At 56.7% G+C, this 12957-nt stretch overlaps 1 protein-coding gene across 1 annotated transcript; it reads left to right on the forward strand.

Annotated features, from left to right (window-relative positions):
• Positions 1-1175: 1175 nt before the first annotated feature.
• CD320 (CD320 molecule) lies at positions 1176-4998 on the forward strand. The gene is made up of 5 exons (XM_046685630.1): positions 1176-1343; positions 3368-3493; positions 3728-3961; positions 4215-4376; positions 4549-4998. The coding sequence occupies exons 1-5, from the start codon at positions 1217-1219 to the stop codon at positions 4689-4691; spliced, it is 792 nt and encodes a 263-aa protein (XP_046541586.1). The 5' UTR covers positions 1176-1216; the 3' UTR covers positions 4692-4998.
• Positions 4999-12957: the final 7959 nt, after the last annotated feature.

A 12957-nucleotide genomic window follows, 5' to 3' on the forward strand; every position in this document is an offset into this window, starting at 1 on the left:
CGCCCCCCACCTGATGCCTCCCTCGCCAAGCTGGGGGCCACGCCAGCGGCATGCTCCCGCCTGCCCTGGCAGGCATATTTGCCAGCCTGTCCATCTGCCTCTACTCCTGTGCACCTTCGAGGCTTACCTCATTTCCCCTGGGAAGAGGAGAGATCATTACTGAAAAAAATATGAATATATGCTCCAAAAGCAGCCAAAACTTCCAACACTTTCAAATAGTAAGCATGGCATCAACCTGCAAATGGAGTCCCTTCTGTGAAAATCTGGCCGCTTTAGTGTCGCTTCACGGAAAACGGGGGAGGGGGGTGGTAAACACCTGCGCACGTGTCTTAACGCCGAGGGACAGTGACTTGTCTGGGGTCCTGCTGGCAGTTGGGCGCGCTGCTTCTTCAGAAGGCAGAGCCGTAGATAAGATATTTATTTTCAAGAAGAAAACACTGCAGCCAGATTGGCTAGAAAGCCTGCAGAAGGTTTGTATTTTACGTGCTTATTGGGTGAGCGAGAGAAGGGAAAACCCACGGGCTCCCCTTGCCCATATCTTGTTGCCGAAGTAAGGAAGAATACCCACCTCCCTACGAGGGGTCCATGAGGACTAAACGAGGCCGCGAGCGAGGGTGAGCGCATCCCGTTGGGAGGGGCAGCGGCCCCAGCGTGGAAGCCAGGAACCAGACGATTCTTTCATTTCATTCACCGAATCTTTCAAGAGTCTACTATGTGGCACTGCTGTTCTCGGCACTGGGGATACAACAAGCCACGCAGCATTTCTGCCCTCGTGGAGCTGATATTCTCGTGGGGAATCAGACAATAAACCAAAATAAGTAAATGTCTAATCTGTCGGGTGCACAGGAGGAGCAGGAGGAGCCCAAGGCAGGGGGCACGCCTGCGGGGCGTGGCTGCCGTATTAAACAGGGTCATTAGGCAGTGACTTTTGCTCCAGGATGCGCGGGGAACGTTAAATATTGTAAGTAGCCGCCGACAAGTTCCTATTTATCCCCAGAAGCTTCTAACTTCAAACGGACCCCATACCTTTCGCTGTAAGTTGTCCCTGGGAAAAGTGGGGAAGAGCCTCAAATCCTGGTGCCCCTCGTCGTCGGATCTTTACGGTAGTCGTAGCAGGGGGCGCCGCGAGCCCCGCCCCCCGGGCTGCGCGTGCGCGTGCGCGAGGATAAGAGCGGGGCCCGCGCGGCGGCGGCGGGGGCGGTGCGACAAGCGGCGGATGGCGTGGGGCGGAGCGCGCGGCTCGGTAGCCCTGGGCCTGGCGCTGCGCCTGCTGCTCGGCTTCGGGCTGGGCCTGGACGCCGCCCCGACGGTGGGCCCAACCGCCTCCTCGGCCCAGGCCCCAGGTGAGTGAACCCCGCGCCGCCCGCGCGCGCACCCCTCGCGCGCGCACCCCTCGCGCCCAGCCTCGCCGGGTCCCCGCGCGCGCCGGCAGCGCCCGGCCACTGGCTGCGCCGCATCGCGGGCACTCCCCCGCACGTGGCGTGGATTCTGCCGCGTGCCACGCGCCAGCCCCAACCCGGGACCCTCCTCCCGGGTGGCTCTGCCTGCCTTCTACTGTCCTGCTCGCACCGCACGCCCGCTCCGCCGGTCGTGCGCCGTTGTCACCTCCGCGCCGCCCTTCAGCCCGGCGTGGGCGGGAGGCTCGCTGCAGGCGCCGGGTGTCCCGTGTCGCAGCGTGCACGGCCGGTCACCCGGCGCCTCCCAGCCCTCGCGCCCGAGCCCAGGTGGCCAAGGTTCCTGGCCTCCATCCCGCGCGCTCCCAATCTCTGCACTTTCCTCCCCCGGCCTTAAAGAGCCAAAGGGCTCTCGCCCTCCGGGTGACCCCAGGCCCTCGGACGCGTTCGCCCTCAGTCCTCGTGATGGCCCTCTCTAACGCTCCCAGAGGCAGCGGGGCGGCTCGGAGTGACCTCGTGGTGTGCGTCGGTTCAGCCTCACCCTGCTCCCCCATGGCTCCCTTCTTATCTGGTCCCTGCCTTGCCCCAAAGCCCGTGCCTTTTCCGGCCGAATGTTCCAGTACCTTCAAGGAGGCAGGACTCACGTTAACCAACTACCATACTTTTTACACACAAGCAGTCTTCTCTTCTCACGACACTGAGGGGGGGACTCCTAGCGTGCCCCTTTTACAGGCAAGGAAACCGAGGGTGTCAGAGGGGTCACGGGTGGCTCCCACGCCTGTCCAACCCCACAGCCCTATGAGGCCAGGTCCGCTCTGCTCTGCTGCCCGCTTTCCAGAGGGACACACACTCGGGCAGGTCAGGGAGGGAGGTGGGACGTTGTCAGGGCGGAGAGTGGCCAGGCCTGGGGAGGAAGCCGCGCTCAGGGGCCGCCAGACCCCCGTGGGCAGGGAAGGAAGCCGGCTCCAGGTTGTCTGCAGCTCTTCCGGGCCCCACTGAGCTCAGGGACTGTGCGGCCCGCACGTACACTTGGGTGGGGGTGGGGGTGGGGGGGGGCGCTGGCTGCGGGGAGTCGGGGTTTTGGAGGCTCAGGCTCCTGTGAGTAAAGCTGGAAGGGGCGGGAGGCCCAGGGTCGAATGGAGTGAGGCCAGGTGTTTGCCACCTGCCCTGCTTCCCCCAGGAGGAAACCCTCAAGGCTACTTCCTTCCTCTGTCGCTCACGTGCCCACCTGCTGCTGGCCCAGGTTCCAGGCCCTTCTGTGCCCCCGGGGTCCAGGAAGGTTCACATTTCACCTGGACTCAGCCTGGACCCTGGTGTGCCCTGTGTCCACATATTGTCAGGCGTTGCCCTGGGCTGGCGGTCACCAGGTCACAGCCCTCACCTCCACTGAGAACACAGTCTTTGCAGGTACCAGTCTAAGGACGACTGTTAGAAGTGGGAGGGAGAGCTTCAGGGGTCTCTGAGGAGGGCATGAGACCCGCCTCCCAGGAAATAAGCTGAGATCTGAGGACTGCTGAGGAAATCACCAGGTGCAGAGCCAGGGCAGAAAAGGGTGATGTGGGCCAGGGAGCAGCAGGTGCAAAGGCCCTGAGGTGGAAATGAGCCAGACCTCTTGGAGAAGCAGCAAGGAAGCCAGGGCAGAGGGGCCAGAGTAAGAGGAAGAACTCGGAAGGAGGTGAGGGCCAGGAACGGCTCAGGGCTGGGCCAGGCCTTCAGGCCACGTGGAGGAGGCAGGATCTGGTTATGACAAGTGTCCTTTGTAGAATGTGGACCGCAGTAGAATCTGCCCGATGAGGCTGGCGGTGGGGCTGTGAACTGCCCGGCTCCAAGCCCCACACGTAGTAGGTCCACAGTCAAGGGTGGCCACCAGTCTAATTCCAGTGCCCTGGGACCTGGCCTGTCTCCTCGGGGTCGCAGCCTGGGACCACTGGAGGAGGGTCTAGACCCGGGCCTCACTGGTGCGCATCTCGTAGGCCCCAGCGCAGGCTCATGCCCGCCCAGCAGCTTCCAGTGCCGCACCAGTGGCTTCTGCGTGCCCCTCACCTGGCGCTGCGACGGGGACCCAGACTGCACGGACGGCAGCGATGAGGACGAGTGCAGTGAGTGGCCACGCCCCGGGGCGGGGCTTGAAGGGGCTCGCCCACGGGCGGTGGGATGCTTGCGGAAGGGGTGTGGCCTTCAGGCAGCGCGTACTGGGGTGGGGCCTGAGGGTGGGCGGACCTTATGGGGTCTACTGGTTTCGGAAGGAAGGCGGGGCTTGCAGGGGGCTGGGTGGTGGGAGAACCCGGCCCTCTTGGGTGGGCGTTTGGGACCTGACTGACCCTGTACCCCAGGGATCAAGCCATGTGCCCAGGATGGGCCGTGCCCGCCACCCACTGGCAGCCCGTGCTCTTGTGACAACATCGATGACTGCCCCGGTGGCATCGACCAGAACCTTCACAACTGCACCCGCCAGCCCTGCCCGGCGGGGGAGCTCCGCTGCCCGCTGGGTGGCGCCTGCATCCCAGACACGTGGCTCTGTGATGGCCACCCGGACTGTCCCCACTCTGGCGACGAGCTTGGCTGTGGTGTGTGCCATGGGACCTTGGCGTGCCTGTGAGGTGGGGAGGGCTGGTCGTTAGCCGAGGCCCCCTGACTTCTTTTGGTATGCGACCAGATTGGGGGCGTGGGCTGCATCCCTGTAGGGGCGGTGGGAGGTGACTTGGGGTCACCATCCTCACTCGTCTCTGGGATGAAGATGAGCCCCAAGGTCCCCCCTGGATACCTGGAACCCCTGTCCATCCCCCGTCCCCAACTGCTGAATTCCTGGACTTATTACAGGAACTGAGACCTTCCAGGAATGGAACACCACGTCCCTGGGGACCCCTGTGACCCCTGTGGAGAGTGTCACGTATCTCCAGAATGCCACAGCTACTCCTGTCGGGGATGAGGACTCGGTCCAATCCGGAAACTGGAGCATCTACGGGGCTCTTGTAGCTGCTGGTGAGATGAAGGGGCCCTCCCTCTCCCGGGGGCTTGGGGAGACTGTTCCTGGGGGCAGGGGTGCCGGGAGGGGACAGGCTGCAAGCCGCACATCCTGGTGTGCCAGGAGCTTGGGGGGTGTGGGGGCTCCTGCCCCTGCCTCACCCACTCCCATCCTGTCTGTCCCCCACAGTGTTGCTAAGTGCTGGTTTGGCTGCCACTTCCCTGCTGGTGTTGTCGTGGCTCTGTGCCCGGGGGCGTTTGTACCCGCGGGGGCTGCTGGTAGCCGTGAAGGAGTCCCTGCTGCTATCAGAGAGGAAGAGCTCACTGCTCTGAGGACCAGCTCTTGCCACCACGTCGCCCGGGCCCTGAGTGGCAGCTCTGGGGACATGTGCGCGGCTGCTGGCACCCCAGCCCTCAGGCACGAGTTCTTCTGGCCACGCAGCCCCATGGACCTGCAGATGTGGCCCTGGAGGTTGGGGGTGCCCGGACCCTCCCCCTGGATGTGGGGGACCTTGGATAGCGAATACACCACAGCGGGAACCAAGAGGCTGGCCCCAGTCTGCTCCTGGGGGTGGCCCTGCTCTTAGATACTCTTGCTGCCCCCATCCGAGGGTGGTGATTAAAGTTACTTCACATCCTCTGTCTGCATCCGGGTCTCCATCTCTCTCTGCCTGGGCAGCCTGGGGTCTCTGCTGCCGTTCCTCCTCCACGGTGGAGCACCCAGCCCAGAGAGGGCAGGACTTGGGGACCCAGCCCTGGGCACCCCATTGCCCGCTCTGCCTCTGGTTTCCTGGGATCCAGAGCAGCAGGGGTCAGGGGCGGCGGTGGCAGGGCCATCTGTGTTACCTGCAGGCCTCTCTGAAGAAGAGCAGAGCTTGGGCATTTCCTCCTGGAGTCCTGGGCTGGGGGACCCCTGTCCATCGTGGCTTCCTCTTCTCTGAGATGGAAGCTGGGCATCCCGGGGTTGGTCTCAGCTCCACTCTTGTTTTAAACTGTGGATTTACTGTTAGTCGGCTATGGCAAGGCCAACAGATCAGGAGATGACGGCCATTGAAAAGACACTTTATCACAGATCTCAAGAGGTGGGGGCACATGCACCAGTCAGGGCCACACGGGGAAGCACCAGGGTGGGGGGGCGGTCAGGGCAGAGGGAAGGGGGAGGGTGGGCAGGAGCCTTTACTGTGGTTACCGTGGGAAGGAACAGGCGAGGCAGGGTAAGCAGGCTTGCGATGGGCTGGTCTGAACGATCCCAGTGGCTCTGGGGTGTGGGGGCTGGCCCTGGTCGCCTGGCGGCTGGCCCTGGGTGATCAGGGCAGGGGAGAGTGGCTGTGGATTGGTTGGTTGGCATATGAAGTCACCCTCTGGTGAGTTGGTGCTTATCTCTAGAACTAGCTAACTCAGGGAGCGATGGTCCCTCCCTGACCAGCAAGGCCGCAGATGTCAGAGTGTCGGGAATACAGAAGGTGTAGTTAGCACACACCCTAACTGCCGGGTGATGAGGGCAAGGCTCTTCTCTGACCCTCAGTTTCCTCCTCTCTGAGTGGTGTGGCTGGGGCTCCCGTAGCCTCTTTTGGGGGTAGGGACCTTCCTGACATCCTTGGAGGTGGACTGCTGTCTGCCCCCAGCTGGCCCTGTGCAGCCCTGTGCTGGGGGAGCATGCCGGGTCTCGGGGGCTCTGACATCCGTCAGGCAGGGAGCCGGGCCCTGTTGGTGAGAGGCTGGGAGGGGCTCGAGCGAGTGGGTGAACCAGGAGGGCTTCTTGGGGGTGATGAAGTTCGGCTTTGGGACCCCATCGTGGGGGAAGGCGGTCAAGGCGGGTTTTGGAGTCTGGGCCTCGAACAGTGTGTTGGGGGCTGAGTTCTCTTTCAGGCAGCCATCGGGGTAGCGGGAGTTGAAGTTTGGGAGATGGGCTGCAGCCAGGATGGGGGCCTTCGACCCACCACGGAGCAGAGGGTGCCCGCCTCCTGGGGTGCAAGCCTCCCCTCCGCTCATGGGGTGGGGACCTGGGCCTCTCAGCTCCCAGCTCAGCCCGCTGCGGGTACCCCGAGCTGGGCCGAGGTGTCCTGCCACAGAAGTGGAACCGTCGTGGGCTTCGTCCAGTTAGCAGGAAGAAGTTTTGCCCAAGATACGGTTTGCTTTTTCGGTAATTTGGTGGTTCTTTTTGCTCAGCCGTGGTCAGCCACAGTAGGCGAGGGGTTGCATCACGGGGCCACGGGGCCGGCCACAGGTGTCACGCACCACCTATGCAGACATCTAGGATCTGGATCTTTTTGGGGTGTTGCTTGGGTTCTCAGTTATTAGTGAGCAAACCTTCCTGCTCCCAGGGGCTCCGAATGACCACCGATGTCTTCTCTCTCATGGTTCCACGTTGACCCAGCTGGCTAGTGGGCCCTGTTCCACCTGATGGTGGCTGTTGGCCTCTGGGGGCTGGGCTGGCTGGATGTCACCATCTGGAATGTCTCTGTCATGTCTGGAGCCTTGGGGAGATGGCTGGGCCTCTCCCTCTCCACGTGGCCTCTCCACATGGCCATCAGAGCAGGATGGCCATGTTCCTTTCATGGCGACTCAGGCTCCCCAAAGTGCAGAGCCGAAACTGCCGGACCTTGTAAAGCTCAGGCCCGGAACTGAGCCTGCATCCTGTCCGCCACATCCCATTGGTTTGCTGGAGCCCCAGGTCAGCCCAGATATGTGTCCGGGGTGGAGGTGGGGACCCCACTAGGGTGTGAACACTGGGAGGGCCCAGTTCATGGGGCCGTCCTTTCAGACTAGCTGCCACAAAGGGAGCAGAGGGCAGGAGCCCGGATTGGGGCAGGCCGAGGGGGGAGACCACATCCACTCAAGCCGGGTGACTGACCGTGGGCAGGTGGCTTTGCCGTCTCAGGTGCCCTTTGTCATTTGCGCCCCGGGGCAGTCATAGGTACAGACGTGCTCTGAGCACGCCAGGTTTCGGCTCTCTGTTCCTGCCGGCAGGGGTCGCTCTGTCCTGCCAGCCACCCATCCCGTCCCGTCCCATCCCGTCCAGCAGGCCCAGGGAGTCACTTCCAGGAAATTCCAGCAAAGGTCCAGGTTTAAAAGCGAGGGGTGTTTGGGGAGCCCACGAGGAGGGAGACGCGGAGGGGGTGGCCAAAGGGCCCAGCATCGGTGAAATTCTGGTGGGCTGGGGAAGGTGGCCGAGAGGGGCTGCGATGGGGTGAGGGGAATGCAGTGGTGTAGACGGGTGGATGGAGGGGTGTGTGTATGTCTGTGTCCAATTCTCCTCATTCTTCCTTATTTTTATGGAGGGAAAATTCACGTAATATAAAATTAACCATTAACCATTCAAAAGCAGACAATTCACTGGCATCTAGAACATTCAGTGTTGTGCAACCGCCACGTCTGTCTAGTTCCAGGACATTTCCATCCCCCAAAGGAGCCCTCTGTCTCCACGAGCAGTCACTCCGCAGCCCCCGTCCCCAGCCCCCGGCAGCCACCAATCCACTTTCTGTCTCTACAGATTTACCTGTTCTGGACATCTCATATCCGTGGGATCACACACAGTGTGGCCTTTGGCGTCTGGCTTCTTTCGCTGAGCATCGTGTGTTCAAAGTTATCCCCCAAACTTGCCTTGTGCCCCTTTTTATACCCGCCCACCACCCATCACAGAGGCAACCTCCCATTGGTTTCTGACACTATAGGTCAGTTGCATTTCTAGAATCATAGAGTATGTACCTTTTTCTGCCTGGCGGTTTTTACTCGACATGATTATTTTAAGATATGTACACGTCGTTGCATGTAGTAAAAGCCAGCTAGTTTTTATTGCTGAGCTGTCTTCCATTGTATGGCCGTCCACAGTTCATTTACCCAATGCGTGTATTGATAGATTTTGGTTTTTTTCCAGCTTATGATTGTTACAAATAGGGCTGCTATGAACGTTTCTGTAGGAGTCTGTTCCTATGGTTTTATTTCTTTTGGGTAAATCCCCAAGAATGGAATCGTGCCATCCTATGGTAGGTATATATTTAATTTTAAAGAAATTGCCAAAATGTTTTCCAAAGTGGATGTATTCTTATTTTTCCTCCCCCCACAACATACATATTCTTATTTCCTCACACCCTTGGCATCACTTGATACAGCTAATCTTTTAAATTTTAGCCATTCTAACAGGTGTGCAATGGTACGACACGGCTCTTTTGTTTAGTGAACTGACGTTCACGTCACAGAAACTTACTTATTTTAAAGCGAACAATTCAGTGGCCTTTAGCACATTCATGATGTTGTGCAGCCCCCACCCCTTAACCAGTCGTACGTGGATCTTTTCTTGAGCTTGTGGCATTTCATAAAAGGTCTAGTTGGGACTTTGGGATTGCATTGCGTTTGTCGGTTAATTTGTGGAGGAAAACAAACATGGGGTGGGTGCCAGGCATTGTTCTAGGCACCAGAGGCTCAGCCTTGACCAGAACAAAGCCCTCTTCCCCATGATGTGGGGGTGGGGTGAGGGAACAGTGAGCTCACAATAAACCAGGACCTTGGTGTCACATGACACTAAGTTGTGGGGACCAAGTCGGAGGGATGGGCATGCTGGCTTGGGAGAAAGAAGGGTCCCTATATTTTTACATTAGTCAAAAGAGGCCTCCTGATAGGGCGACGTTTAAATAGAGACCTGAAGGAAGGAGGAGGGTGGGTGAGCTGGTGCAGGTGTGCAGGTGAAGAAGGATCTGGGAAGAGAGAACAGCAAGTGCAAAGGGCCTGAGGCAGAAGCATGTTCCACAAAGAGGCAGTCTTTAAAGAAGTGATTTATCTCGCTGAAATCTTCTGGCTTAAGTAAGACTTTGTCTTTTTACCAAGTTGGCTTAATAACAGCAGTGCGTGAGTACAGTTTGTTCTGAAACAACACGTTCATTTGTATTATTACAGAACGGGTTCAGTTTTCCTCAACTAAAAAGTACTTAAGGGGCCGGCCCCATGGCATAGTGATTAAGTTCTGTGTGTCCCTCTTTACTGCCTGGGTTTGCTTCCAGGTGCAGACCTACACCACTTGTCGGTGGCCATGCCGTGGCAGTGACCCACATACAAAATAGAGGAAGATCGGCACAGATGTTAGCTCAGGGCAAATCTTCCTCAGCAAAAAAAAAAAAAAAAAAAGGGGGGCCTTTCTGATACTTTCTTTTACCATCTTGCCACAGTCGGAACTTTCTACTTTTATGTGGTTCTTTGGATTAAATTATTGAAGTTCTTCATTTCTTCAAAACATATTTGTCATACATGAATCTTCATAGCGGCACAATTGTTAATAGCCTAAAGGTGGAACCAAGCCAAATGTCCATTAATGGATGAATAAACAAAATAGGGTATATCCACACAATGGAGTATTATTCAGCCGTTAAAAAGGAATGCAGCGCAGACACACGCTACAACATGGGTGAGCCTTGAAAACATCATGCTAGACGAAAGAAGCTGGACGCCAAAGGTCACGTGGTGGATGATCCCCTTTACGTGAACTCTCCAGAACGGGTAAGTTCGTAGAGATGGAAAGATTAGTGTGTGCCTAGGGCTGGGGGAAGTTAGCCAGACGGGGGTAATGCTGACGGACATGGGGTTTCTCTTTGTGGTGAAGAAAATGCTCTAAAAATGGATTGCAGCGGTGACTGCATGCATCGGTGAATATACTAAAAACTGTTGAATTGTGCATTTTGAGTGGGTGAATGCTATGGGATGTGCATTGTTCTGGGCCGACCCCCTCTGACTTCATGTGTTGAAGTCCTAAGCCCCAGGACCTCAGCATGGGACTGAGTTTGGAGACTGTGCCTTTAAAGAGGGGATAGAGGTCAAAGGAAGCCATTCGGGCTGGCCCGCATCTGATCTGACTGGTGTCCTTATACGCAGAGGAAATCTGGATGCACAAAGTGACACCAGGCTGCGGACACAGAGGGAAGACGGAGTGAGGACGCAGCGAGAAGCTGGCAGCCTGCGAGCCCAGGAGAGAGGCCTCTGGAGAGTGGTGCCGAGCCCTCGGCCCTGGACTTGGAGGCTGCAGAGCTGCGAGAAAACAATGTCTGCTGTTGGAGCCCCCAGTCGGTGGTATGTTGTTCTAGCCGCCCCAGCAGACTAAAACGGGTCTTATATCTCAAAAGTGGGTTTGAAAAGACATTTGGTGAATGGTACTGTGTCTTAGACACTGTTCTGGGTGCTCAGCTTGCAGCAATAAACAAAATAGACCAAAAAAAAGTGGGGAGGGTGTTTCTGGCTCTTGCGAGAACTGAGTACCGATGGTCCCTGGCTTTGGATGGTTTGACTTGCGATTTTTCAACTGGACGATGGTGCCACATTCGGTAGAAATCGTACTTCGCGTTTTGAGTCTTGATCTTTTCCTGGGCTGGGGCTGTGCGATGCTCTCTCGCGACGCTGGGCAGCTCACAGTCAGCCACGCGACCACGAGGGTGCACAGCTGATCTGCCCCCGTCCGTTCTGTTCCCATCCAGCCATTCCGACAGGAGTCAATCAAGTTCATGAGACAGTCAACACTTGATTATAAAGTAGGCCCTGTGTTAGATGGTTTTGCCCAACTGTAGCTCTCGTAAGTGTTCTGAGCGCATTTAAGGGAGGCTAGGCTAAGTTAGGATGGTCGACAGGTTAGGTGTATTAAATGCATTTTGCACTTAGGATATTTTCAACGTACACTGGGTTTATTGGGACGTAACCCCATTGTAAGTCCAGGAAGATCTCTATGGGGTGGGAGGGCGGACGGTGGGAGCCAGGAGCCCAGGGAGGAGGTGCCTGCACTGGTCCACCGAGAGTGCAATGGGCTGGCCCCAGTGGGGAGATGCAGGACGTGAGAAGTGGTCAGAGTTTGGATCAGTTTCGAAGGCAAAGCTGATGGTGCAACAGGCTAGGCTGGCGCACTGGATGTGGGCGTGAGAGAGAGCAGGCAAGCGTGCCTCCAGAGGTGTCTGGGCTCTGAAGGATGGAGCCAACCGCCACGGGAGGACGGTGGGGGCGTGGCGTGGGTGGGGGACCATTCGATCAGCTTTGGACCTGCGAGGGCCCCGCGTGGAGAGGGAGGGAAGGCACTTGGCCGTGTGGTCTGTGCTGGAGAGGCGAACTTGGGAGCCGTCCCAGGTGGACCGGAGGGGAGGAGGAAGGGCAGCCAGTGTCTAGAGGTTTCTGGAGTGAGGAAGATTCGGGAAGGAAAGGGAGCCGCTACAGTGGGCGGGAAGCCAGGAGAACAGAGCGAATCAAAGAAGAGGGGCCACCCCTGGGTCACAGGCTGCGATGCGTCCTGCAAAACCAGCCCTGGAGGGAGACGCTGGCATTTAGCAACGTGGGGGTCATCGGTGACGACGGTAGAAACGCTTCCACAGGCTGAAGAACAAATGGGAGGGAGAAGGTGTGTGTATGGATCACTTTGCTTTGGGCAAAGGGTGCAGAGAAATGGGGCAGGGGCTTGAGTGAAGGGGGTGCTCAGATTAGTTTTTTTTCCTTTTAGCTGGAAGATGCCCATGAGAATGGCTGTAATTCAAAACCAAAATGTAAGGTGTTAGTAAGCATGTGGAGAAATTAGAAGGCTCGTACGATGCCAGTGGGAATGTAAAATGACGCGGCCACCGTGGGAAACACTTCGGTGTTTCCTCAAAAGTTAATCAGAATTACTAGAATTACCATGTGATCTGGCAATTCCACTCCTAGGAATATGCCCCTAAAGAACGGAAAACAGGTCTCTAGACAAATACTTGGATGCAAATGTTGATAGCAGCAGTATTCACAAGAGCTCCAAGATGGAAACAACCCAAGTGGCCATCAGTGGGTGAATGGATCAGCAAATAGGGTGCGTTCGTATAGCGGAATATTACCCAGTCATGAAAAAGAATGTTCTGGTACAGCATGGATGGACCTTGAAAACATGATGCTAAGTGAAAGAAGCCAGACACAAAAAGTCACATAGTAAGATGTGATTCTATTTATGAATCTGTTTATATGAAATGATTCTATTTATATGAAATGTCCAGGATAGGTAAATGCATAGAGACAGAAAGCTGATTAATGGTTGCCAGGAGCTGGGGGTGGCGGGGAGCAGAGAATGGGGAGCCGCTGCCTAATGAGTATGTGGTTTCATTTTGGGGTGCTGAAAAAAAATTTTTAAGACTATTTTTTTTAGATCAGTTTGCTGTTTGTGGCAAAATTAAGAGGCAAGTACAGAGATTCCATATCCTGGCACATTCACAGCCTCCCCGACTAACAACACCCCCCACCAGAATCTGATGAATAATTTTTTACTATTTGTTTGATGCAATTTTTTGTTATAACTGATCCACCTACGTTGATCCATTGTCATCTCCCAGAGTCCATGGTTGACATAGGGTTCACTCTTGGTGTCGTACATTCTGTGGGTTTCAACAAGTGTGTAATGACGTGTAACCAGCATTAAGTTATCAGAGAGAGGATTTTCACTGCCCTGAAAATCCTCTGTGCCCCACCTGTTCCTCCCTCCCCCAGCTCCTGGCAGCCACTGATCTTTCACTGTCTCCGTCGTTCTGCCTTTTCCAGAATGTCATAGAGTTGGAATCATCCAGGATGTTGCCTCTTCAGATCGGCTTCTTTCACTCAGTCATACACTTTTAAAGTT

Source organism: Equus quagga, chromosome 14 (genome assembly GCF_021613505.1).
Source record: "Equus quagga isolate Etosha38 chromosome 14, UCLA_HA_Equagga_1.0, whole genome shotgun sequence".
Taxonomy (NCBI): Eukaryota; Metazoa; Chordata; class Mammalia; order Perissodactyla; family Equidae; genus Equus; species Equus quagga.